General features: G+C 41.5%; 3 protein-coding genes across 7 annotated transcripts in view; 1 reads left to right on the plus strand and 2 right to left on the minus strand.

The window, feature by feature from the left end:
• The window catches only part of TMEM116 (transmembrane protein 116), a 162,400-nt gene extending 157,615 nt beyond the window's left edge, over positions 1–4,785 (minus strand). The window contains exon 1 of the mRNA XM_042961694.1: positions 4,673–4,785. The gene's annotated coding sequence lies outside the window, so the exon portion shown is untranslated. The remainder of the gene's footprint in view (positions 1–4,672) is intronic.
• Positions 4,786–5,036: 251 nt separating this feature from the next.
• Positions 5,037–12,819, plus strand: ERP29 (endoplasmic reticulum protein 29). Its single transcript, XM_015536394.2, has 3 exons — positions 5,037–5,314; positions 9,792–9,930; positions 11,995–12,819. Exons 1-3 carry the CDS (start codon positions 5,171–5,173, stop codon positions 12,495–12,497), a joined length of 786 nt encoding a protein of 261 aa, XP_015391880.2. The 5' UTR covers positions 5,037–5,170; the 3' UTR covers positions 12,498–12,819.
• A 3,060-nt stretch (positions 12,820–15,879) lies between these two features.
• NAA25 (N-alpha-acetyltransferase 25, NatB auxiliary subunit) overlaps positions 15,880–27,472 on the minus strand; it is an 80,924-nt gene continuing 69,331 nt past the window's right edge. For 4 of the 5 annotated variants that reach the window (XM_042962178.1, XM_042962177.1, XM_042962180.1 and 1 more), the window contains 2 exons: positions 23,221–23,367; positions 19,004–20,053 (listed from right to left, as the gene is read on the minus strand). In XM_042962178.1, the coding sequence (XP_042818112.1) occupies positions 19,931–20,053; positions 23,221–23,367 (270 nt within the window). In that variant the 3' untranslated portion in view covers positions 19,004–19,930. Of the gene's footprint in view, positions 15,971–19,003; positions 20,054–23,220; positions 23,368–27,472 lie in introns of those variants that run through there. The other variant, XR_006209904.1, reaches the window with a different exon arrangement.

Below are 27,472 nucleotides of genomic sequence, written 5' to 3' on the forward strand. Positions count from 1 at the left end.
AGGGCATCTGTTGGGATGAGCACTGGGTGTTGTATGGAAACCAATCTGACAACAAATTTCATATTTAAAAAAAATGGAAAATAAAAGAAATAAAAAATAAAAACAATAAAAAAAAAACCCACAAGAAGCAATGTACCGAAAAGAATAACTGATTTGCCACCCAACGATTGTTTATGGAAATGTGGTGAAGGAGAGATGGTGTTTGGTGGAAAACTCCATCAGACCTTGATACCTGCTATACCCACAGACCTCATCTCATGATGTGAGTACAAGCAGTTCTGTCTTCATATATCTCCCATGTCTGAGCCACAGAATTCCCTACTCTAGCCCCAAATGATTAGTCCTTGAGCAAGGGGAAGTCCAGTCAGATGCCTAGGAAATGGTGTGGTGTGAAATTGCCCAATGGGGTGCTCCATATTGAATGGTGACAAGCTGAGCCTATCAAATGTAAGATGCCCACAGAGAAGAGAGGAGTAGCAAGATGGTCCATTCTAGAGTAATACAAGATGCCTGGGACAACAGGAGTTACCATTGTGTCTCAAGCAATTGGAAGTGTCCAGGTTTCAGTTCATTGAGGCTGTTCTACATTCTAATGTTGGTGATCTAAAGGACTGTATGCCTGTTCAGAGAGTTCCATGAACTATCTTCCTGAATTCCATGTGTATTGTTAGAGTAAGTCCATAATGGCTAAGGAGATCTCAGCACACCTCCTCTTTGCAACCTGAAAAAACAGACTATTACAGACTTTAGCTGTAAATGGGTTTTATACGTGTAACTGTTAGGTAAAAAGTGGGGGACTTATCCATGCTAATGAACCAACTTTTAAAATTATTAATATTGCCCCTGCAAACCTGGTTTGTGGATTATCCCTTCTCTATACCTTGGATAAAATCTAGGACAGAATACATAATTTTTCTGATCATTCTTAAGAAGTCTTCCATCATTCCTATCAAAAAAAATATTTTTTAAGGTTTATTCATTTCTCAGAGACAGGGAGACAGGGCATGAGCAGGAGAGGGGCAGAGAGAGAGACACAGAATCTGAAACAGGCTCCAGGCTCTGAGCTGTCCACATAGAGCCTGATGCAGGGCTCGAACTCATGGACCACGAGATCATGACCTGAGCTGAAGATGGATGCTTAACCAACTGAGCCATCCAGGTGCCCCAATATTGAAAGAATTCTTAAAGGAGGACAGGGCTTGAAGAAAATCATTCCTTCAATAACAATTTTTAACAGATGAAATCTGCTTTGTGTTCACTAGACAATTATAGTGTTCATCTATGTCAAAGGAACTAGTGTTAACACCAACAAAAATTCACAAGAGCAGAACAATTAGCTCTAAGGAATGGCATATCTCTGAAGAACAGTATGAGGTCTAAGGAAAGAATGTAGTAAAGGCCAATGGAATTTTGAGAGATAACCATGGAATAGTTTCTCTCTCATTGATTGATTTATTCACTGAACAATTATTTACTGAGCGCCCACCTATGCCAGACAGGGGGCTGTAGTAGCTAACCTAAACAGTCAAAAACATAAAGACAAATCCAGCCCTCATGGGAAGCAGATAAGAAAAATAAGCAAATTATATTGTATATTAGTAAGCTAAAAAGTGCTATGGAGAAAAAAGACAGAAGGGAGATAGAAAGCAAGGAGGAGCATGGAGCAAGGAGGAAAGGAGCAAAGAAAGGAGGAAGGAGCAATTTCTTAAAGGATGGTCAGGGTAGATCTTAGGAAGTTTGAGCCAAGACTTAGGGAAGTTAAGGACTCAGCCATATGAATATCTTAAAGAAAAGTGTTTTAGAGGGAGAAAGCTGGTACAAAGGCCCTGAGGCAGGAATATGCCTTGTGTATATAAGGAATAGCAAAGAAATCGATGAGACTGAGGACTCTGGCTTGATGATGTAGAAAAAAGATTGATATTTATTAGTTGCCTTTAGCAGATGGTACTTTTTTCCTTACTCCAGGTGCTACACTGAGTCACATGACACTCATTTAACATGAGTTAATGAGGGCACACTCATTTAACATGACTTGTCTCTTCCTCCCTACCTCTATACAATACCCAGGGTGAGCCTCTTGATTTTCCACATCAGTTTCAACTGTGGGATTTTATAACTTCCCAAATATGGACAATTATACCTGGCTTATTTGTGTAGTTTGTTGTCAGGGTCCTGAAGCTAAGAATATAATCAAATTTTAAAATAATTGGGACCAGGGCACTACTAAAAGGAAGCATTGAGACAATTATTACATTGCATGGAATTATTACAATTCATAGCAAAGGACTGATACTTCCCTCTCCAACCAATCCTCTTCCGTCACTTTTCCCAAAACCTACTTCAAAACTATGACTATAAAGTCATTCCTGATTAATCATACTAACTAGGTGTACCCAAAGCTTTTACATATTCAGAAGTGAATAATTTAAAAAGTCTAAATGTCTTATAAAGGGTTATAAAAAACTCTTAACGGCTCCTTATTGAGTACAGGACAAAACAGAAAATTCTTTTTTTTTTTTTTTATTTTTTTTTAACGTTTATTTATTTTTGAGACAGAGAGAGACAGAGCATGAACGGGGGAGGGTCACAGAGAGGAGGAGACACAGAATCTGAAACAGGCTCCAGGTTCTGAGCTGTCAGCACAGAGCCCGATGCGGGGCTCGAACCCACAGACCGTGAGATCGTGACCTGAGCCGAAGTCGGATGCTTAACCGACCGAGCCACCCAGGCGTCCCAAAACAGAAAATTCTTAAGTTTGATTTGCAAGACTCTCCCCTACCTGGGCTTAAAACTGTCTTACTAAGTAGTGTTTTGAGAACTCCCTCCAACCAAGATGGTTTTCAGTCTCCCCAAACTGTCATGAATTGTTCCCACTTCTGTTTCATTTGTTCTCCACCTAAAATGTTCTTTCTCCCAGGGTATCTGGGTGGCTCAGTCAGTTTAAGCATCCAACTCTTGATTTCAGCTCAGGTCATGATCTCACAATTTTGAGACTGAGCCCAGAATCAAGCTCCATGCTCAGCATGGAGCCTGCCTGGGATTCTCTCTCCCTCTCTCTGCCCCTCCCCCACTTGTTCTTTCTCTCAAAATTAATAAACTCTAAAAAAAAGTGTTCTTTCTTCCACGGCTTAACTGTTTCCACTTCCTACATGAAGCCTTCTTTAATCAGCTCATAATTTTCCCCTCCTCTTCAATCATTTGTCTATGTAGCTCATTTTTTTTTTTTGAAAGAGAGCAAGCACACATGTCCTTGTGCAACAGGGGGTGGGGACTGAGGTTAGAAGGAGAGAGAGAATCCTAAGCAGGTTCCATGGGGGTCTATCTCACCACCATAAATAAAACCATGACCTGAGCCAAAATCAAGAGTCAGATACTTGGGGTGCCTGGATGGCTCAGTCGGTTGAGCATGGACTCTCATTTTAGGCTTAGGTGTTAATATCATGGTTCCTGAGTTCTAGCCCCACAGTGGGCTCTGTCCTGATGGCATGGAGCCTGCTTGGGATTTTCTCTGCCCCTCCCCCACTCGCACTTTCTCCCTCCCTCAATATAAACTTAAAAGAAAAAAAAGTCGAACGTTTAACCAGCTGAGACACCAGGTGCCCCTATGTAGCTCACTTTAACTTACTAGGGCAAATTCAAAATAAATTTTTCCAAACCTCCCCCAAACACCCCACACACACATTCGACTTTCTTTCAAAATTTCTATGCAAACTGGTTGCCCATGATTGGATCCTATGATTTTTGATGACCATTTTATACATATACATTTATTGAACACATACAATGGTTAACATGGTGCTGTCCCTCACAACGCATTATGTAATTTATTCTCATTTCACATCCATTTGTTCACCAAGTCTTGTGAATTCCAACCTTTCTTCTAATTTTGTCCTATTTCTGAACCTTAACCTATCCCACCTCCACTACTGCAAATGACCCTTACTCGTCTCTCTGCCTTCAACCTCCTCCCTTCCCACCCACTTCCTTCACTCCTAAATGACAGCAAATCTGACTTCACTCTCCTGGTTAACACCTGCCGTGGCACCAAACCCTTTAGTTTGATGAGGCCCTTTGCAACATTGGCCAGTTTACCTTTACAGATTCATGTTTTTCCTCTTTCTAGAAATATCCTTTGGTGTCTGCCTTGTAAAGGCCTACTCTTCTTTCACGATCCAGTTCAAAGGTCATTTCCTGTCTGCAACTTACCCCGACATTCCTGCGCAGGGCTAAGTGAACAAGGTAACGGTTATGTAACTATTGCTCGGTCTCCTCCTCCCCAACACTGTGAATTCCTTCAGACCAGAGCTGTCTCGTTCATCTCTATTTTGTATTCCCACAACCCAAACCAGAAGCTGGTGTAAACCATGCCCTGAACAAGTATCTATTGAATAGGATCATTAGGACTTGTTTTTGTTTTTTAATTCTCAGGAGGCTGGGATATGCATAGCTGGGCAGTACTCAACTTTCAGTAAAGCCTATTTTCATAGGAGCCTGGGCCTCGCCGCTGAGGCAGGCGGCCACCAGAGTAGGCACCTGGGCAGGGCTCAGGAGTGGCTCCGACGGCCATGCTGACGCACAGCCACGTCTGCTTGGCCTACTCGGGTCCTGGTTGAGGGAGGTGGCAGAGCATGACCAACCGCCTGAGGGTGGTAGCACAAACTGACATACCGACCTACAGTACTGGCGGGTCCCAACTGACTGCCCAACGCGCCACAATCAGGAAGAAACGATGGCCGGCCTCCTCATCTTCGAAGAAGAATAAAGAGAGAGAACTACGAGCTGCAGCAAGACACTAGGCACGCGCTTCGTGCCTCCCCTCACGCCAAGGACGACGGGAAAAAGGCTGGCTGGCTGGCTGCGAGCCTCGCCGAGTACGCGTGCGCGGCAGCCTCTTTTTCCACCACCCACGCTCTCCACGGTCCCCTCGGCCCGTCACACGCGGCCCCGCCCCCTCGCCCTCGGCCTGCTGGAGCTTCGCCGAGTGCGCGCGCGCGCGGCAGCCCCATCTCCCCGCCCCTCACGTGGCCCCTCCCTCTCACCCTAGGCCGGCTGGAGCCTCTCGGGCTGTCCACGTGGGCGCTTCCGAGCCAGCCCTGCAAGTCACGTGACTCCCGACTCCGCGTTTTCTCCACTACAGCCTTCCCAGCTCCTACTGCCAGAATTCGGCGTTATGGCTGCAGGCCTGCCCCGCGCCGCTTCTCTCTCCCCACTGTTTCCTCTTCTCCTGTTCCTCCTGCTCCTCTCCGCCCCGCATGGCGGTAGCGGCCTGCACACCAAGGGCGCCCTCCCCCTGGATACAATCACTTTCTACAAGGTAACGGGGGGCGTAGGAATCGCGCGCAGGTGCAGCCTCAGCTAGTAATGGAGCGCACCTCCGTGGGGAAGGAGACAGGACTGGCGGAGGGTGGTCTGTAGCGACGATCCACCAACGTAATGGGATGGTGGACTCTGGGCCGGGGCCGTATCACGACCATGGGGTCCAGGGTCCCCGCACACCCTTGCCTTTGCAGTGTTGGTACTTCCTCTTTTGCAAAAGAGCTAAGGAGATGCAGTCACGGGAACATTCTGCCCCTTCCCCTCACCTAGGGGAGAGGGCGGTGCCGGGCGAGATCCAATCCTCGAGACCCAAGTGGGAGGCCGGGAGGGCGGTGCGAGGCGGACGCCACCCGTCTCTGGGCTGTCGGGGGGGGGGGGGGGGCGGTGGTTGAAAACTCCGCGTGTTACCTGGCATTTCTGTGCCCTCCTCTCTTAGTGTGGCGTGCAGCCTGTTTTGCAGTATGCAAACAGTGTCCGGATGTCCTGTGTCTTGAAGAGCGCAAGCGTTAAGAATAAGGGAACTCTGGGGCCGCCTGGGTGGCTCAGTCAGTTAAGCTCAGGTCATGATCCCGTGGTTCACCAGTTCCAGCCCCACTCGTGCTTCCAGCTCAGAGCCTGGAGCCTGCCTCAGGGTCTGTGTCTCCCTCTCCCCACCCGTACTCTCTCTCTCAAAGATAAAACATTTTTAAAAATTAAAGAAAAAAGAAGAATAAGGGAACTCTAGGGAATATCTTGGGCCTGGGGACATAGTAAAATAGGGTCAAGATGTGGAAGGATTAGCCTGGGTAAATGGATGTTGGAGGCTGAATGTATTCCCAACTCCCTCTTGCACCCATCTTCACACACTAGCACCTTTCAACTTCACCTACGAGACGGGCATACTAAGCATTGAGAGAGAAGCCATTCATTTTATTTTCTTAATTTGTACCCGTTGCTGGGAAGGGAAACCATTTTTGGTTTCTACTTTTGTAGAGTTCTAAATGTGTCGCAAGTGGTTGAACTCTTTCTATTCTCAAAAGAGTTCCTTGTCCTGGATTTGGCACCTGTGGCTTATTCAAGAACTTAAAAGTGTAGGTATGGCTGGTTGATTGTAAGGCATACCCCACAGCACCTCAAGCTTTTGGGGTTCTTTATTGGCAGTTATACCCCACTCCCCAAATGTGGGAATGGGATAATATCACAGACCAAGTGTGACTCAGAGGGAAATTTTGCGTTGTGAAGTTAACAGTATTTCCTAATCAGTCGGTGCCTCTCTGTCTTTATTGCTACCACCCTGGTCTCAGCTGTCATTACAGAAGTCTTCTGGCTGGTCTCCGTCTTTAGCCTCTACTCTCATCTCCTAACCATTCTCCTTTTTGTCCCCTCTGCTTCCAGCCATACATGCCTTCTGTCCTTTGAATATTCCTAGCCCATTACTGATGTAGGCCCTTTGCCCTGGCAGTTTCTTCTGACTAGAACAGTCTTTGCCCAATCTTTGAAAGGTTGGTTGCTTCTCATCATTCAGGCTTAGGTTAAATATTACCTTCTCAGAGTCCTGCCTTGAGTTCCCCTCCCCCCATCCAAAGTGCCAGTCACGTTAGTTTGATTTCTCTGTAGAGCTCTCATCATTGATTTCCCGCCCCCCCCCCTTGGCTATTTTGTCATCTCCTGCACCAGAATGTTATATGTTTATGAAGAACTGCGTTGTCTGGTTTTTCACGGATCATCTGTACAACCTAGCAGGTTACTTGTCACATGGAAGATAATTGTTGAATGAATGAACAAATGTGTTCTCCAGTCCCTTTCTAGATCTCTCTTCCATCACTGAACAGAAGAGGCGCTTCCTGCTAATACATCCAAGGGCCTTGTTCTGTGCTTTGTCTTTCAGCAGTTTCCAGTGTCTTTTTTTGTTCCTTGCCCTTCACCATCATTAGAGATAAGAAACCATGCTTTTTTTACTGCTGTGTTCACTATCACATGATAGGCCCTTGGTACCTTTTTATTCAATGAATGAATGAATGATGAATTCTTCTGTACCTTAAAGAACCAAGTTGCCTAAATATAGGGTATGGTGGAGTCAGTTCTTCAAGGATGAAGAAAGGACACAGATTTCTAAAGCAATTAAGAGATACAGCATGACTAATGAAAAGGAAAAAAAATACACTGTGCAAATGTATGCCATTCAAAACCATTGTCCCTATGGCTAAAAATGGTAAAAGATGGAGACCTTTCAATTATGTTTCAGTGTTAGACCACTGTACACTTATTAATATTATTCCATAAAGGCCCCTTGAAGGTAGGGATCCTGTGCCATGCTTTTTAAATATTTTTCCCCCGGACATATGTAGCATCTGCTACCGTAGCCTTCTCTAGTTGTGTCCATTTATCAGATATTTTCAGAGCATCTGCCACATTCCAGGCACTCTTGGGCACTAGGGATATAACAGAGAACAAGTCAGATAAGGTCCTTATTCTCATAAATGTGCATTCTAGTGGAGAGAACAGACAACAAACATGCAGGTAAGAATTTTAGAGGGTGATTAATGCAGTGAAGAAAGAGCAGGGTAACATGGTAGCATGGGGAAAATGAAGCAGTGCTAGATGGTATGAGCAGAGGAGGGCTCTCCATTAGGGGGACGTCTGAACTGAGCTTTGAATGATAGACATCCTGGAAGGAATTGGGGAAAGGGTATTCCAGCTAGCGGAGACAGCACCTAAAAAGGCCCTAAGTGGGAATTAGTTTGTTGTGTTGAACTGAAATAAGGCCAGTTGGGCCAGAGGGATGTGATCTGATTTATATTTTAAGGCTTCGCTGCTTTTAGGCCCTCAGAGCTCACATTTTGGGGGTCAGTGACCACTTAAAAGATGAGCTGTTCTAATAGCTTCTCCCTCCTTTCCTTGGGTCCCTGGGCAGTGTTAAATATTTTTTAAAAGCTACAACCAAATGGATATCAACACACAAAGAGGAATAAGGACTAATAAAATTTGGAATGATGCCAGCTTGACTTAATTATGACAGCAATAGCCTGTGATGAAAAAGACCTGAAGTGATCACTTTGATTGGAAAAAAGTTGGAGAAGGCAGTTTGTTAGATAAAATCTGTGCATTGGGAGAGACCATCAAAAGAAAGATTTTGAGGAGTCCTCTAAAACTTAAACGTAGAATTACTATATATGACCATCATTTCCACCCCTAGGTATATACCCAAAAGAAATGAAAACAGGCATTCAATACACATTTGTACATGAATGTTTATAACACCACTATTCACAAATAGCCAAAAGGTGGAAACAACCCAATGTCCATCACCTGATGAATAAATAAAATGTGGCACATCCATACAATGGAATATTATTTGCCCACAAAAAGGAATGAAATACCAATCGATGCTACAACATGGATGAACCTTGAAAACATTATGCTGAGTGAAAGAAGCCAGGCACACAAGGCTACATGTTGTATGATTCCATCAGAGCGGACATCATAGAGGAAAAAAGGCAGATAAGTGGTTGCTGTGTCTTAGAGGGAAGGAGGGATGGGAAATGACTGCTTCAAATGTGTGGGTATGTGATTCTTTTCAGGTGATGAAAATGTTCTGGAATAGATACTAGCACGTTGTTAGTGGACTGAATCCCACTAAATTGTACACTTTAAAATGATGAGTTTTGTGTGATGGGAATTTTACCACAATTAAAGATCTTGACCCTGACAGTTTAGGACCTGGTGATCTAGCCAAAGGGAACTGTGATCTAGGGAGGGGACATTGTCCTAAGCCTGGCCTCTCAGCAACTTCCTGTGAGCCCTGACATTGCAGAGTTCAGACTCAGAGCTCCCTAGCTGAAGCACCTCTGTGGTGCCAAGCCCTTTACAGATGGTTGTTGGTTTTTATCAGATTTCTGGTTCATTGTTTACTGAAAAAGGCTGTTTGGGATGATGGGCACGACAGGGAACCACATAGTATTTTCTAAGGGTTTCCTTAACCTTACCAAAAAGGCCACTGGAAGAGAAGGCCTTAATACATCTACAGATTTGTTTATTCCTTTTTTTTAATGTTTATTTATTTTGAGGGGGGAGGGGCAGAGAGAGTGGAAGGGAGAGAGTCCACAGTGCAGAGCCCAAAGTGGGGCTCAGTCTCACAGACTGAGATCATGACCTGAACGGAAATCAAGAGTCAGACGCTTAACCGACTGAGCCACCCAGGCACCTGTACAGCTTTGTTTATTCTAAGCTGGGTTGTATATGTCTTTGATTACTGTGAACCAGTACCTAGTAGGGTACCCAAAACCAGTAAATTGTTAAATGAATCAATGGGTGGGTGAATCAATCAATCAATTGGGTGGGTGAATGAATGAATGAATGAATATAAGTGTGCAAGTCCTGGTCTCCCTTGCAGGCTTGGTTTCCACTTTGTTTCTTAAACAGAGGTGCCTTGAGAAAGGGTATTAGCCCCAAAGGTCCCTGGAATCCCGAACTTGCTCAGCTCTCTATGCCCTCAGGTCATTCCCAAAAGCAAGTTCGTCTTGGTGAAGTTCGACACCCAGTACCCCTATGGTGAGAAGCAGGATGAGTTCAAGCGTCTGGCTGAAAACTCGGCCTCCAGCGATGATCTCTTGGTGGCGGAAGTGGGGATCTCAGGTATGGACAAGTTCAGCATGACTGTGGAGGGCAGAAGGGGAGGAAGCTGGGAATTACTTCCCTCCACGTAGGTGGAATATCTAACACTTTTCTGTCTGAGCCACACATGAGTGTAAGTGGGGTCATGGCCCTCAAGAATCTGGTGCCCATGGCAGGCTTAGCTTGAACAGATTCTGATACCACAGAACCTCAGTTCATCCTTGCAGGTGCCCAAGGTTAGAGAATCCCTCATCCTTCACCCTCCACCCCACACTGACATTAAATTGCATCTGAGAACTTGGAGTTCTCCTGGCAGGGGACTGTGGTCAGGGGGGTACCAGTCTTCCTAGGGTCTGCATAGTAACTTCTTCCATCTTCTTTTCAGTTCTTTTTTTACCGGAACTATTGAGTTTTGGCCTTAGCTGAAATCCATCAGAGCTACCGCTAAATCAAGGACAGCTCCCAACCACAGTGACTACTCTAATAGTTGCCAGCATGTAGTGGTTTACAGCTTGTAAAGGTGTGCACAGACAATGCATTAAAAAATATATTTTTTTAATGTTTATTTTTGAGAGAGTGAGCGCGTGCAAGTGGGGTAGGGGCAGAAAGAGAAGGAGACACAGAATCCGAAGCGGGCTCCAGGCTCTAAGCTGTCAGCACAGAGGCTGACACGGGGCTTGAACCCACAAACCTTGAGATCATGACCTGAGCTGAAGTCGGATGCCCAACTGACTAAGCCACCCAAGTGCCCCCAGACAGTGCATTTTTAATCTTCACTTGAACCCTGCCTAAAAAATGAGACACATTTCCTGTTTTTATACTTGAGGAAAACTGAAGCTCAAGGAACTCCACCTAAGTATCTATTCCCAAGTATGGAGGGTTCTTCCCTCTCTCCACTTCCTTCCAGGTGGGATGCCTCTGTTCCCTAGTAAGCTTGAGAGTCTGGTCCTAGGTAGAGATTGTTAGCACACTTTTCCAGGGCAGTCAGTCAATTCTTTTTTTTTCTTTTTTTTTCTGTCAGATTGGTTTCCATACAACACCCAGTGCTCATCCCAACAAGTGTCAATTCTGACTCAGCTGCAATTCCACTCCTTTGGGGCTTTTACCAAGAGAAGAATAGCAGCTGACATTTATCAAACATTTACTGTGTGCCAGGCCACTAAGTGTTTTATGTGTATCTTATCCTTGTGACAACTCTATGACAAAAGTACCGTGACTCCTATTCTTCATGCTTTGAGTACCTTGCTCAAGACTGTAGAGTTTGAAGTGATAGAACAAGGACTGGAACCCTACACTTCCTATACTACTGCCCAGTAATAAGCAGCCTTGACCATTTCTTTTTGGCATCAGCCTTTGGGACTGCCACTGCCTGTTAGGAAGGACATAGCAAATACTAACAGCTACCACGTATTGCACACTCTGTCAGGTTAAGTGCACCTTTCCCTTCGTTGGGTCTTCCCAGAACCTCTCATGTGTTGGGGACTCTGTTATCTACTACACGTTCCCCTTTTGGACTAAGCTCCAGCCAGAATGGCCTTTGCAATCCTTCAGTATACCCAGCTCATTCCTGCCTCAGAGCTTTGCAGCTGCAGCACTTCCTACCCGAGACGTTTTTCCTGGATCATCATGTGTCTGCCTCCTTGAAACTTTGGTCCTTCAGCTCATATCGTGTCCACAGAAAGGCCTTCCAAGACCACCCAAAGTAGGTCTTCTTACCTACTTTCACATCATCCCATTTTATCATGGCCCTGATCACGTTTATCATCTCTCTTAAGAGAACATAAGCTCTTTGTGATCACAGAGCTTGTTACTCTTAGCCACAACCAGATCTGTAGCACTTAGAACAGGACATGGCACGTAGTGGGCATAGAATAAGTATTCAGAAGGATTCCCATATTTCAGGTGAGGAAAGTGAAATTCAGAGAGGCTAAATGACTTGATTAATGCCATATGGCTAGAAGTAGCCAAGGAGGAATTTAAACACAACCAGGATCCTTCTTGCTGTCAACTCAGATGGGCCTCATAGCAGTTTCCTGCCCTGTATTCCTCATGGTCTTGCTCCTCATATCTGGTTTCTGTTCACAGATTATGGTGATAAGCTGAATATGGAGCTGAGTGAGAAATACAAGCTGGACAAAGAGAACTACCCAGTCTTCTACCTCTTCCGTGATGGGGACTTTGAGAACCCAGTCCTGTATAGTGGGGCGGTTAAGGTTGGAGCTATCCAGCGCTGGCTGAAGGGTCAAGGAGTCTACCTAGGTATGCCTGGTTGCCTGCCTGTATATGATGCCCTTGCCGGGGAGTTCATCAGGGCCTCAGGTGTGGAGGCCCGCCAGGCCCTCTTGAAGCAGGGACAGGACAATCTCGCAAATGTGAAAGAGACTGAGAAGAAGTGGGCCGAGCAGTATCTGAAGATCATGGGGAAAGTCTTAGACCAAGGTGAGGACTTTCCAGTGTCAGAAATGAGCCGGATCACCAAGCTGATTGAGAAGAACAAGATGAGTGATGGGAAGAAGGAAGAGCTCCAGAAGAGCTTAAACATCTTGACTGCTTTCCAGAAGAAGGGGGCCGAAAAGGAGGAGCTGTAAAAAGGCACTCCAGGTTTTCCAGGGTTTGGTGGGGGTGGGGAGGGGAGTTATTTGCTGGCCATGAGACTGTCCTGGGATATAAGAGAGTGGTGGGGAAAGTGGCACCAAGCCAGAAATCTGAGCATACTCGGACATTGATGCTGATGTGACCATGCTTGGGATATCCCTACAGCCAGTCTGTGTACACCTGGAACACTTACCAGATAGGCTTATTAAATTACCCCTCAGAAGGAATGGGTGCTGTAAAGAAGAGTGTACGGTCCAGGTCCTTGACAGGTGTAATTCTGACCCAATTAAAGCTTCTGTGTTTTGGTTAAGTGGACCTAAAGCCATTCAGTTTTCTTTCACAAATTATACTTTGGCCCGTGACCTGCTTTCTCCTTTCAATTTATTTTTTAATCTAAGCTGGTATGGACTCCACTCTACCAGGATAACAGACTATCCTAGTAACACTGGAAACTGGTGGAAACCGGCTCAAGGCCTACCTTTATTACTTTCCACTGGCGTTCAAACTCAGGTGCACCAATTGTGGGTGGCAAAAAATGCGTTGTCCTTTTTCTGGTCCTTAAAGTGGAAATAGCAACATTAATGAAGTTCAGTGTAGTAATTTTCTATACTCCATGAAAAACATAGAGTAAATTCTTAGGTTTACTGATATAATTGGATGTTGTTGGGGCGCCTGGGTGGCGCCGTCGGTTAAGCGTCCGACTTCAGCCAGGTCACGATCTCGCGGTCCGGGAGTTCGAGCCCCGCGTCAGGCTCTGGGCTGATGGCTCGGAGCCTGGAGCCTGTTTCCGATTCTCTGTCTCCCTCTCTCTCTGCCCCTCCCCCGTTCATGCTCTGTCTCTCTCTGTCCCAAAAATAAATAAAAAACGTTGAAAAAAAATTTTTTAAAAATAAATAAATAAATAAAAATAAAAAAGCAGAGTGGGAGCACATGGAACTGACTCAGATCTGTTCTCAGGAGTGATAAGCAATTATCTGCAATGGTAAGCTTCATGATAACATCCCCACTTTCATATTTAACTATTTGTAAATGTTACAAAGTGCACCCCCTGAAATATTATTGAAGCCACACAAAGAAATTTAAGTTGAACAGAGTTAGCAAATAAAACCTTAACTTGTGTTCTTCCCTTTTAGCCAGGTTGGTATTGAAAGTCACCAGAAACAAAGAATACAGGAAAATCCATGTGTTGAATCAGATTAACAAAAACAATTGTGGTAGCTTATGCTCACAACTAAAACCAACTAAGGAAAAGATGTTCAGACCTAAACTCCTGCCTATAGCACAGGTGCTCTCAACATTCAACAAAAGAATGTAACTGTATATATTTGGCCCAACAATTTCAATATTTCTCCTGCTTATTATTTCATTCTACTTGAAAATTTCGGAAGATCTTTTTGGATGCTTCTCACTGATAAACTTGCTTTAGCTGTTATAGTTGTTTCTCATCTAAAACAGGTTCACTTCCAAAGAACTAAGTATTCACGGTCTTATGGGAAATACAGTAAAACAAATGGCAGGTAGAGAGAGAACTCTAAAACTAAATGCATCCACAGTCCCTGAATATGATCTCATCTTGTCAGTTGTGAAAGGAAAGGTGGCAGCACATCAATGGGTACTTCATTGGATGGGTCCAGACTGAGTATTAAAAGCTTAGGGTCTCGAGTTGAAGAAACATGAGCTATTGGGCAGGGCTAGATAATCCTATCAGAGGTTTTATGTATCAAATATTTTTTTTAATGTTTTTTATTTGAGAGAGAGGGAGAAAGAATCCCAAGCAGACTCCACACTGTCAGCACAGAGCCCGATGCAGGGCTCAATCCCACAAACCCTGAGATCATGACCTGAGCCGAAATCAAGAGTCAGATACTCAACTGAATGAACCACCCAGGTGCCTGTATCGAACATTTTTCATTAAAGATGGGTGGCTCGGGTTGAGTGTCCAACTCTTGATTTTGGCTTGGGTCGTTATCTGGGTTCATGCCCCATATCGGGCTCCATGCTGTCAGCTGCTTGGGATTCTCTCTGACCCTCCCTCTTTTGCGCTCTCTCTCAAAATAAACTTTAAAACATAAAGATGGGCCCTTTTCTAGTTTTGAGTCTGAAGTGATTTGCATATGCCACATAAGTTAAATTTTCCCTGACACTTGGGTCAAATGGATTCCTTCTCTCTTCTTCCTCTAATTAAATAATATTGTGGCTCAAATGCTGCTAATCAGGTTGTAATGGAGGCTATGGACTGGCCTCCCAGAATCAAGCAAATAACAATGTCAAGGGAATTTGCAGGTAAGTTGGTTAAGCAAATGAGACCTTGAATCCAACATAAGAACCTGGTTCCGAGGAACTTGTAAGTTATCTCAAACAGTCCTTGGTAATTTGTGCCACCAAAAAAGTTGGCATCAGACTTGCATCTGGAAAGATTGATTGTTCCAAGATAGAATCTGAGAATTTGAACCTAGCCATCAAGACTAAGAAGAGAAGACTTGGGGATGGGGGTGGTCTAGATTTCACCTCATTTCATCAATGCTTAAGAATTTGAATCTTGTGCTCACTTCAGCACATATACGAAAGGGTTTGAATTTTACCCACCCCCTAACCTGCTAGGTAGTCTTAGGTAGTAGCCTTCTCTGTGGTAACTTTTTTTCTCATATGTGAAATAGTACATTGTGGAGAAATCCACTTTTACTGGGATGTATGGAAGCTGGAAGTTGCAGGAAAGCTCTGTGCTCCAACAGCATAAACTGCTAGAAGTATCCCACAAATAATTTTTTTCAATTTATTTTTTAATTTACATCCAAGTCAGTTAGCATAGAGTACAATTATTTCAGTAGATTCCTTAGTGCCCCTTACCCATTTAGTCCATCCCCCTCCCACAACCACTCCAGTAACCCTGTTTGTTCTCCGTATTTGAGTCTCTTCTGTTTTGTCCCCCTCCCTGTTTTTACATTTTTGTTTCCCTTCCCTAATGTTCACGTTTTGTCTCTTAAAGTCCTCATATGAATGAAGTCATATGATATTTGTCTTTCTCTGACTAATTTCACTTAGCATAACACCCTCTAGTTCCATCCCCGTAGTTGCAAATGGCAAGATTCCATTCTTTTTGATTGGCGAGTAATACTCCATTGTACATATATATACCACATCTTCTTTATCCATTCATCCATTGATGGACATTTGGGCTCTTTCCATACTTTGGCTATTGTTGGTAGTGCTGCTATAAACATGGGGGTGCATATGTCCCTCTGAAACAGCATACCTGTATCCCTTGGGTAAATACCTAGTAGTGCAGTTGCTGGCTGGTAGGGTAGTTCTATTTTTAGTTTTTTGAGGAACCTCCATACTGTTTCCAGAGTGGCTGCACCAGCTTACATTCCCACCACGAATAATTTTTATAAGTATTTGGCTCATGGTTGCTTACCTTCCAGTTATTACTATGAAATACATCTCTGCATCGAGTCAGTGACAGCATCTAAAAAAAAAAGAACAAGAAAAAAGTATAAACCTGAGCCCACCTTTTAGGTAAGGTTGAAAGTGGCAGTGAGGTATATCCAATTACACACCTTTTGTTAAAAGGGAAACAGCATCGGGATGGAGTAGCAGGCGAAAACGTTTTTCTCAGGGCCCAGACAAGGGCATTTAATATTACTGGACACAAAGGAAACTAGGAGCTCCTCTTTCCACTGTATTGTCAGTGTGTGTCAACTTTGGATCCCAGCCTGTGGGCCCAAGTACTTGGATAAATCATGTCATCAGTTTGCCTGAAATCTTCTCGTAACTTCCTGCTAACTTTAGAAATCTCATTCCTTCCCCTGACTAAAAAGTTCTGATTGCTCTGGACCCCCCTGCCCCCAACTGTATTTTCTACCTCAGTTCCTTCCCCCTTTCCACTCCTTTAAACCCAACACTTGAGCCCATTTTTTCCCCCCAGTCATTGAAACATGCTCAGTAGTTCCTGCCATGGGGCCTCTCCACTTGGGTTCCCTTTTTGGTGGCTGACTCTTCATCAGTCGGGTCAGAGGGCACTACTCATGATTCAGGTTATCACATATCCTGACTTACTTAAAACAGGACTTACAAACTAAGGTTTGTATTTCTTATCTTCTCCCCCACCTTGGCCACGAACTGGGACATATGCTATCATTTACCATTCTATCAACACAGCCTAAAGTGGAATCTGGCACATTGTAAAGAAGCATTCAATTCATATATGCTGAATTCATGAATGCTAGCATGAGGTACTATTTTTAAACAAAAAGACTAGTAGCCTTGAAATAAAAATTTTAAATTCACAAATATTACAATTTTGCCAAGGAATGTAACTCTCAGTACAAAACTGAGATGAATTACACCATTTAAAAGGTTGTGGCTTCAGGGCACCTGTAAGTCAGTGGAACATGTGACTCTTGACTTCAGGGTTGTGAGTTCAAGCCCCACATTGGGTATAGAGATTACTTAAAATCTTTAAAAAAAAAAAAAAAAAAAAAAAGTGGCTTCTAGGAATCTGAACAGAAATGACCCAGGCAGATAGGCAACTTAAGATGGAAGTGTTTATATAAATTAACCCATCTAGTTTAATTTGCTATGTATGCTTCACGTAGTACTGAAGAAGGAAGAATATATACTTCCCATATTAATAAATGACATCAAATAAGTAGGAAGAGTTTCAATAACAAGGCCATAGATACATTGAAACCCCTTTTTATATTAAAAGTTTAAATGAAAGACAAATCCAGGTTGAACATAGTGATTGCAAAATATAATGCAATTTTGAACAATTAAAATTATGAAAATATACAAAATTGATGGGCAACACAGCTAGGCATTTGTACATTTTCCATTATGTGGAGGACACTAAAAATTTCTCTATGTTTTATCCACATCAGATAAATGATTTAAACCAAATGTTTGCTTTGGAGAGTCTTAACTTAGGATCTCAGTAGTATAAAAAGCAGTAATTTTTCAGTCTGTAAACAGTAGTCGTGTTTTTTCTTTTTTTTAAATATCAATTTACCACACAAAAACAAACACAACAACAACAACAAAAAAAAAACCCACACAAACCAAAAACAGCAGCAGCAGCAATGGGTTATTTGGGAATTCTCTTCAAATACCAATGACATACAATTGCTGGAGAGGGTGCTTTTTACTCATGTAAGAATATATATATATATATATATTTTTTTTTTTAACTGTACACAATTTATAGTGCATAACAGTTTCCAAAAGAACAGATCAATAAAAGATATTGGCCATTTCTGCATAATTTCATTCTTTTTACAATTATCTCAAAATGTAAGAGGTTGGATCTAATTGAAATGCTACATTTAGTAGGAAAATCAGCAAGTAACAAAAGAAGCATAACCTCGACGTAACATTATTTGTCACTAAAACCAGTAGAGGTCCCAGGTGCCCCTAGGCAAAAGACTAGTTAGGTAGACCACTGGAGTCAAGCACTGTCCCTGAGGACCAAAGCCAGCTCACTGAGCACACATATGCTAGATTGACCATGGTCAGTTAATAGACTTGTTTCATAGAGCATTTCTATTTCTATGTACAGTATTTTTGGATATTCAAAGAAGCATCATTTCAAGAACACATGTCATACACACATCCCCCACCCCCATACACACACCAAGTTCCATCTAAATAGGCAATAGTTTTACAAAATTATGATATGTTGTCCTTAAATTAGATTTGGAATCAATTAGAACTTTCAGTTCATCTTGTTCAAGGCAGTTCTTCCTTTTGGGATGGGGTATGACGGCTGTGGATACCAACTTAGATCAAAAAATAACTTCTTGAAACTACTTGATGGACTAGGATTTCCAGCAAGTCTTATTTTGAACAGATAATTTTGTAATTTTCTAAAAAATTTCCTTGGAAGTTTAAACAGTTATTTATCACCCTATCAAATTGTGAATCTAAGAAAGTCAAGATGAGGGGACAAAATACAATTGTTTTGCATACAGACATTTTCCGAGCTCTCTTTTGTTGCTTTTAAAAGAAAAAAAGTATCACGTTTCACTGGAGAAGCATTGGAAATGACCTGTAAGGTCGTCAAGACCAATCAGTCCTCCATCAGATGCTTGAATTTCCTCATCAAACTCATGTCTTTCCTCTTACAGAATTATTAACTTAATGGTATTTGAGTAACAAAGACCAAAAACAGAAGCACAGATTCAAACACAAAAACTTATCAAAGTAATTGTATAAACTGTATAACATTTTCAAGAGCAATGTTTATCTTTTCTGTCAGACCGACCTCTGAAGCTACAGTCTTGGGGAGCTCCAGGTGTACAATGTAAACACCACCCTGGTGCAATTCTCAAGTTTGAAGAAAGCAGACTGAAAGTCAAACCCAATGGATAACATTTCTTTTGCCAGCCTAAAACTTAAAACCTAGATTAAGTCCATAATATACATTCCTTCCTTCCTTCCTCCCCAAACTCCCCACTTAAAAAACACTAAAGTATTAAATCTTTATTTTCAAGCATATATATATATATATATATATGCTTGAAAATATATATGTAAAAGCATATACATATATATATATCTCACAAAACCAATGACACTGGTATTAGACTCGCCTGCATAAATTATGTACACCTCTCTTCTTTAAAACAGTGATTCCCATCTTTCCCAAAGATGGATGAAAGACCGCAAGCTAGTACTCAGCAGGCCTGTAAGTGGCCTGCACTGCTTTCCCCTCCATACAGCCGTAAGTTAACACAAGCCTATTTGTGATTTAACTCTCACAGGAGCTAGGATGGGGATGTCTTGGCTATTAGACTATTAAGCCAAACACTTGAGTGCCTGTGGTCTTCTGAGGGGCACCCTTCACTGACAGGTGCCTATGCCAAATTTCATCTGAGGCCCTTCGGGTACCTGCTTTGGATTCTGTGGGAGCCAAGCAGCTGAGGAAACCTCGAAACTAAACTAATGTGGAAAGGAAAGAGGGCCTGCTCCCAGCCATGGTCCCCCTCCACTGCTTTCTGCTTCCTAAGGCTCAAGAACCAGATCAAACACCCACTGCTATAATGGTAGGGCCATTCAGCTGCTCTGAGGTCAATGCTTTATGCTTAATTTCTATTGCTGCTTTTATAGGACAACCCCCCCCCCCCCACCAGATGTTTCTGGCGATGGAAGGAAAGAAGAAAAGTGGGGTTCTCTTGTGGCTGCCATATGCATATGAACATGTATAAAAAGTGGTCAAACCCAGATGAGGGTCCTGCTTCCGGTTTATATACAATAATTTAATCAGTTGTATACATTTAATACCTAAAAAATTAATTCACAATCAAAGTCCTTCATGCATTTTATGAGGAAGTTCTGGATTAAAATGATGGTCAACCAGATGTCGCTTTTGCCTGGGAAGATGATGTCATTTTCTGCTGCAGAGTCATTGATGCCTGTGGTTCACACTCGCTTAAATTTTTAGTTTCTTTGTGGTCTCCAGTCTTTTCTTCAGCAGCTCACCAATTTCCAGAAGTGAGTGTAGATAACTGCTCTGCACCTTCCCTTGCACAGTCTTTGAAAATTTTCTCTCTTCCTACAAACGAGACAAGAATTAGTGGTCTTGCTCTGAAAGCATTCTCCCAGATTACAGTTCCTCTCACAGATGTTAAAACTACCAATGGCGCTCCTGGATGGCTCTGTTGGTAGAGCATCAGACTTCTGCTCAGGTCATGGTCTTGTGGTTTGTGAGTCTGAGCCCTGCATCGGGCTCACTGCTATCAGCACAGAGCCTACTTCGGATCCTCTGCCCCCTCTCTCTGCCTCTCCGCCACTTATGCACTCTCTCTCAAAAATAAACAAACATTAAAAAAAAAATTACCTTTACCTTTGGTCTCATGGCAAGCTTCATCAGAATACAGTGGGTCATTTTCAGTTTCAAAAAATGCAAAGAAGGCTAAAGCTCATCAGAGATGTACATTTTTCCATGTGATTTTTCACTAACGCTATTACTTTAGCTTTACTTTTTTTAAAAATTTTTAATGTTTATTTATTTTTGAGGGAGAGAAACAGAGTGTGAGTGAGGAGCAGAAAGAGAGGGAGACGCAGAATCCGAAGCAGGATCTAGAATCTGAGGTGTCAGCACAGAGCCTGACATAGGGCTCCAACTCATGAACTGTGAGATCATGACCTAAGCCAAAGTCAGATGCTTAATTGACTGAGCCACCCAGGAGCCTCTAGCATTATTATTCTTTTAATTCTTCCATCAGTATTCTCTGTTTTAATTATACAAAGTGAAAAAACTGAGATTTCTGATTATTATCTTTCATATAGAAAAAAGGTAGAAAATTTATTACTAAGTAGTTTGAACATAAAATCACTAATATTTTGTTATGGGCTATACAAAATGGAAAAATTAATATTTCTGATTATTTCATCAGAAAACAAAAATGGAAATTTATTATTAATTTGGACATTATCATACCCACTTCTTAAAAGCATCAAATTTACCTCTGCCACCTTTTCTAGTGATAATATTGATAGGTCTCCCTCTATATTGACAAAGTCCATTGGTTCCACAGACCAAACAGCTTAAAAAAAAAAAAAAAAAGAACAAAGCTTTCTGAGACCTACTCAAATATGTGAGTTAAATACTTGCTGCACATTTTACAAAAAATAAAGGGATGGAATGTTCAAACAGAGAAAAAAAGGAGGCTGGCTAAGAACTAATCAGGCTTACATGAAATTGGCAGTATTGCAAAACCCTGAAGAAATCAGGTAAGCATACCTTATAGCCAAATAATACTACTACTCGAGACCTAATCTATCTTGGAAGTACACATGTGCATAAGAAAAGGTATATAAAATACATTTCATTCAGTACTGTAGTAAAAGTAAATATATATAAACAACCAAAGGGGCACCTGGGTGGTTTAGTCAGTTAAGTGTCTACCTCTTGATTTGGGTTCAGGTCATGATCTCACAGTTGTGAGATCAAGACCCATGCTGGGTGTGGAGACTGCTTGAGATTCTCCCTCTTCCTCTGCCCCTCCCCTACTTGCTCTCATGTGCTCCCTCTCTCTCTCAAAAAAACAAAAAAACTAAAATATCCAATGGCTATGATGCACTCATATTTGAATGTCATACAGTTGTTTAAAAAAACAAAATTGATGTATATGCATTAGTCTTAACAAATCTCTCGAATATAAGGTTAAGTGAAAAAAAAGCCAAGTTTCAGAATAAAACAATGTATCATTTACTTTCAAAAACCTAACAGCTATTAGCGTATATTTTAAGGTTACATTAAAAGGTCTAGGCACAGACCAGTTTCAGTGGATACCCCTACGGAAGAGGAAAAGAACCAGGACTGGAGATGCTAGTCCAGAGGCCTTATGGATAGTTGTTTCAAATTTAGAAAGAAAAGAAGGAAAGAGGGAGGCCTGGATGGCTCAGTCTGTTAAGTGGCCAACTTTGACTCGGGTCATGATCTTGGCGGTTCATGAGTTCGAGCCCCACGTGGGCTCTGTGTTGACAGCTCAGAGCCTGCTTCGGATTCTGTGTCTCCCTCTCTCTAGCTCTCCCCTTATCACACTCTATGTCTCTCTCTCTCTCTCTCTCTCTCTCAAAAATAAATACATTAAAAAATAAAGAAAGAATAAAGAAGTAAACCTAGTGGAAACTGAATTAAAAAAAAATTTGTTTTTACCCAAAAGATAAATAGCACTATATGGATCCTATATTTGGTGGCTGATGCTGCTCAGTACATGTATCATGACTTCAACAAAAATAGGCAATATAAGGCCATTATTATTTTGGTTAATGCTCACTATAATCCTATAAAATGGGTATTATGATTTTCATTATACAGATAAAGAAACTGAGGCCTAGAGAGGGTAAGTGACTTTCCCAAGGTCAAAAGATGAGGACAGAGTCAAGGCTCGAAAAATCTAAAGTAGCCCAAAGTTAAAGATAACCTTTAGAATACTCAAAATGAGGGGCGCCTGGGTGGCTCAGTTGGTTAAGTGTCCAACTTCAGCTCAGGTCATGATCTCGCGGTCCGTGAGTTTGAGCCCCACGTCGGGCTCTGTGCTGACAGCTCAGAGTCCAGAGCCTGTTTCAGATTCTGTGTCTCCCTCTATCTCTGACCATCCCCCATTCATGCTCTGTCTTTTTCTGTCTCAAAAATAAACAAACAGTAAAAAAAAAAAAAAAAAAGAATACTCAAAATGAGCAATCTTATTCCTCATGTCAGAGGGCAGACAGATGCTTTAACAACAACCACACAACGATTGACAGTGGCCTACTGTGCCTGTCATCTTTGTAGTGGACAGTCCTTCCCACATACCATGTGCTCTAGCTCTGCCAACGGACTCATGGTGCCCCACACAATTTACCTTTCTGCCTCTGCTCTGTGCCTTCTGTTTCAGATTCCTTTCATCCATTCCAGTCTGCCTACTGAAAACTTACTAATCCTTAAATGTCCCCCCTCCAGTGAGACTCTTTCTGGCTCGTTCCATTTCTGTGTGTATATCATATCTCCAATTTAAAGCAGTTTTTGTATATATCTCTCTAAAGCCAGGTTTTTCGATCACTGTATTTCTACGAGCATTTACCCAACAACAGCGAGCTCAATAAAACTGTATTTATCTACTTATTAACATTCTCAAAGATACCCAGCAAAGCCCAACCACATGAAGCAATGTGACATTCTTTCAAGTTTGTGACCTTTAAGATTATTATTGCTGATGGCCTACAGTCTCTTACCAGCGAGAGAGAAGTATCTTCTAATATAAGTTCTTCAAGTTTAAGTGCAATTAGATGTGTTTCAAGCCCTTTAATGTGATCCACAACATTGGAAATTAAAGTCTGAAGCCCAGTAACGTAGTCTTGGAAACTGGTAAAGATTGGTGGCTGGAAAAAATATTTTTTAAAAGATGAAAGATTATCAAACATATTTCCTTCACTCATATCACATAAGCTATATTAACTTCATGCTATAGTTTTACTTAATGCTATAAATAGTAACAGGGATGGATACAGTTTTGGATATTAAGACAGTCTCTCTAAAGCAAGGTAAATTTAATTGGCACCAAATAATGCTAATTCAGAAACAATGACAAGCATTTTTTTAAATGGGGAACTAGAGATGGAAAAACCAACAGAAAATATCTTAGTTGGTTATTACTCAACTTCAGGCTGGTACTCTTCTGGAACACTAAAGAAGATGAAAGAAACCAAAACTTCATTTCTCTATATGTCACTGAGATTTCCTCTAATGTTAACAACAGAAATATAACAGAAATAAGAGTTTTCTAAGTTCTAATAGAAAACATAATGGGAGACAACAGCCAAGAAAATCCTGAAAAAGAATGGTTATGTAGAATTTGCCCTCATATATATTAGAGTAGATCATAAAGTTACATGAAATCCAGATAGTATGGATATATAAGTAAGGTGATAAAAAAGTGAAAAGAAACAGGTCCTAAGATAAAACTTAAGAATGTAAGGGAATTTAAATGAATTTAAGGGATGCCTGGGTGGTTCAGTCAGTTAAGCAGCCAGCTCTTGGTTTTGGCCCAGGTCATTATCCCAGAGTCATGGGTTTGAGCACCACATGAGGGCTCCAAGCTGAGAATGGAGCCTGCTTGGGATTCTCAATCTCTCTCTCTCTCTCTCTCTCTCTCTCTCTCTCTCTCTCTCTCTCTCTCTCTGCCACTTCCCTACTTGCACACACACGTGAGCTCTCACTCTCAAAACAAAACAACAACAAAAAAACCACATAAAATAATAATAAATAATAAGTAAAAATAAATCAATAATAAAACAAAACAGGGGTACCTGGCTGGCTCAGTTAGTAGAGCATGTGACTCTTGATCTCAGGGTTGTAAGTTTGAGCTCCACACTGGGTATAAAGATTACTTAAAAATAACATCTTTTAAAAAATAAATTAAGTGAATTAAATAAATAGTTAAGTACCAAAATAAATTCCAGGTAGATTTAAACTTAACTTTAAAAAATCCACCAAAGTACCAGAAGAAAATTTAGGTAATGGTTCGTGTAATCATAAACTGAAAAGGCCTTTCTAAACATTACACCAAGCTAAGAACTATTAAAAAAAATATTTTTAGGGGTGCTGAGTGGCTCAGTGGGTTAAGTATCTGACTTTGGCTCAGGTTATGATCTCACAGCTTGGAAGTTCCAGCCTGTGTGGAGCTTTGTGCTAACACCTCAGAGCCTGGAGCCTACTTCAGATCCTGTCTCTGTCTCTCTCTGTGCCCCTCCCCTGCTCACACACTGTCTCTCTCTCTCCTTCTCTCTCTCTCTCAAATATAAACATTAAAATATATATATATATATATATATATATATATATATATATATATATAAAATTACTATGTTGACCAAAAAACTACTCAAAAGACAAATGAAAAGAAAAATTTGCATCATATAGGATACAGAGTAACATTATTAAGACCTGAATAGCTCAAAACACATCAAGAGAAAAAATATTACTACCACAACAGGAAATCTGGGCAAAAAGATGAACAGAAAAGACATCAAAGAAATCCCAGAAACATATGACAAAATTCAAAAATCAGACAAACACAAGAAACCTGGCCAATCAATTAGTAAGGCTAGCTTTTGACTCAAGAAGTTTTCCTTGCAGGTTCAACATTTTTCTAAAGTAAACTCTACACCCAATGTGGGGCTTGAACTCACAATCCTGAGATCAAGAGTCATGCATTCCTCCAACTGAGCCAGTCAGGCACTGCCCCACCCCCCCAACCCTACACTCAATTTTTTTAAATGCAAATGAGAAAACAGGGAATACCAATGTTTCATCATATAACCATTTAAAGTAATGAGATACATCTACGTATCTCCTGAAGAGATGCCCAGATAACCTGTTAAATGAAAACAAACACAAACAGACAAGTTGCAGAACCTCCCATAGAGCATAATTCTGGTTTGTTTGCAGTGGCAATTACTGGTTGGTGGGAATATGGGTGGCCTTCATTTTATTCACACCTTTAGGTTACTTTGATGATCAGAAATATACGAAAGCTATTCTCATTTTTAGAAACTAGAAAAGCAATAACTATAACCCACCCTCCATCCCAATCCAAATACGAAAAAGCTATTTGACACAGTTGAAGAGCACAGGCTTTCATCAGAAGAGAAAGTAACATAGCAACTCTGTTCTATACCATCAAACTTAACACTCATGATATGTTAAATTACATTGGAAAAAAAAAGGACAGGTTTCTTCATTACATCCTGCTCCAAATAGAACTACCCTTTGTTTCTGAATGAATAGAAACATCCAGCAAAGCAGTGTCAAATCTAAAGAATTCCCGAATTGTTACTGAATTATGCAGGAAGTCAAAATTACTACTAAAACCATCAACATTAAAAAAAAAAATCAACAGGGGCGCCTGGGTGGCTCAGTCGGTTAAGCGTCCGACTTCGGCTCAGGTCACGATCTCACGGTCCGTGAGTTCGAGCCCGGCGTCGGGCTCTGTGCTGACCGCTCAGAGCCTGGAGCCTGCTTCCGATTCTGTGTCTCCCTCTCTCTGACCCTCCCCTGTTCATGCTCTGTCTCTCCCTGTCTCAAAAATAAAATAAAACGTTAAAAAAAAAAAAAAATTAGAATAATCAAAAAAAAAAAAAAAATCAACATTTTCAAATGACAACGGTTGCTATGTTGCTACAGTGAGCAAAAATCTCCCACCTAGGATAAATGCAAACATTAATAAAATAGCATATCCTGCACAGAATGAATCCTAAATAATTTTCCTTATGAAAAGGATACAATTTATATTAATGTTTTACACATTCAAAAACTAAATCAATCAAGATGGGAAGACACTACAAAACTGAATAGAAAGAGAAATAAATGAACTTTATTTATATCACACTAATAATCTCAGTTTTTAATTCCAGTGTTTCTGCAGAGTACTGCAACTGTCTATATTAACTGGAACATATTCTTTTTTAAAAAATATTTATTTATAGGTACCTGGGTGGCTCAGTCGGTGGAGTGTTCGACTTTGGCTCAGGTCATGATCTCGTGGTCTGTGTGTTCAAGTCCCAGGCTCTGTGCTGACAGCTCAGAGCCTGGAGCCTGCTTCTGATTTTGTGTCCCCCTTTCTCTCTGACCCTCCCCCACTCATTCTCATTCTCATTCTCTGTCTCTCTCTCTCTCTCAAATAAAAACATTAAAAAAAATTTTTTTTAAAGGATGATACTCAAGGGGCGCCTGGGTGGCTCAGTCCATTGAACATCTGACTCTTGACTTCAGCTCAGGTCATAATCTCATGATTCAAAGGATCAAGCCCATCATTGGACTAGGATTCTCTCCCCCCCTCCCCCGCTTCTGTGTGCTCCCACGCATGCTCACGCTCTCTCACTCTTTCTCTCTCTCCCCCTCTCTCCCTCAAAATAAATATTTAAAAAGCAAACAAAAAAGAATGATATTCAAATAGATGGTGACACTTAAAAATATACATACAAATATATATATGAATGGGTGTGGGACAGCTCTACCAAAAATGCCAACCAATACATGATAAAAGGGTTGACAGAATTTTTAAAAATCACCAGTGTGGAACCATAACTTTAATAAATGATTATGCAAGTTAGACTTAACAGATGTTAAAACCAGCAGATGAAAGGCTGGCAGGTAATAGGATATTCACAATCTCAAAGTATTGTCCCACGGATGACTTATTAATCACAGGGTGGGAAAGGCACCTTTACAATGAAGAAATCCATAGACACTTCCCTTATCAAATAATTTCATTTGAGATCACCAATAATGGGACTTAACAACATGAGTGCCCCCTGACTTAATTTGCTAAGAAGGAAACAGCATCTATATTTAACCTAAACCCAAGCCAAATTCAGATTGTAAGACATTCTACCAAAAACTGAGCTAGACTGTTGAACAATAAAGATAAACAAAAGACTAAGGAAGTTGAAAGGAGGGTAAAAAGACATGGTAACTAAAAGCCAT

The sequence above is a fragment of the Panthera tigris genome, chromosome D3, assembly GCF_018350195.1.
Source record: "Panthera tigris isolate Pti1 chromosome D3, P.tigris_Pti1_mat1.1, whole genome shotgun sequence".
Taxonomy (NCBI): Eukaryota; Metazoa; Chordata; class Mammalia; order Carnivora; family Felidae; genus Panthera; species Panthera tigris.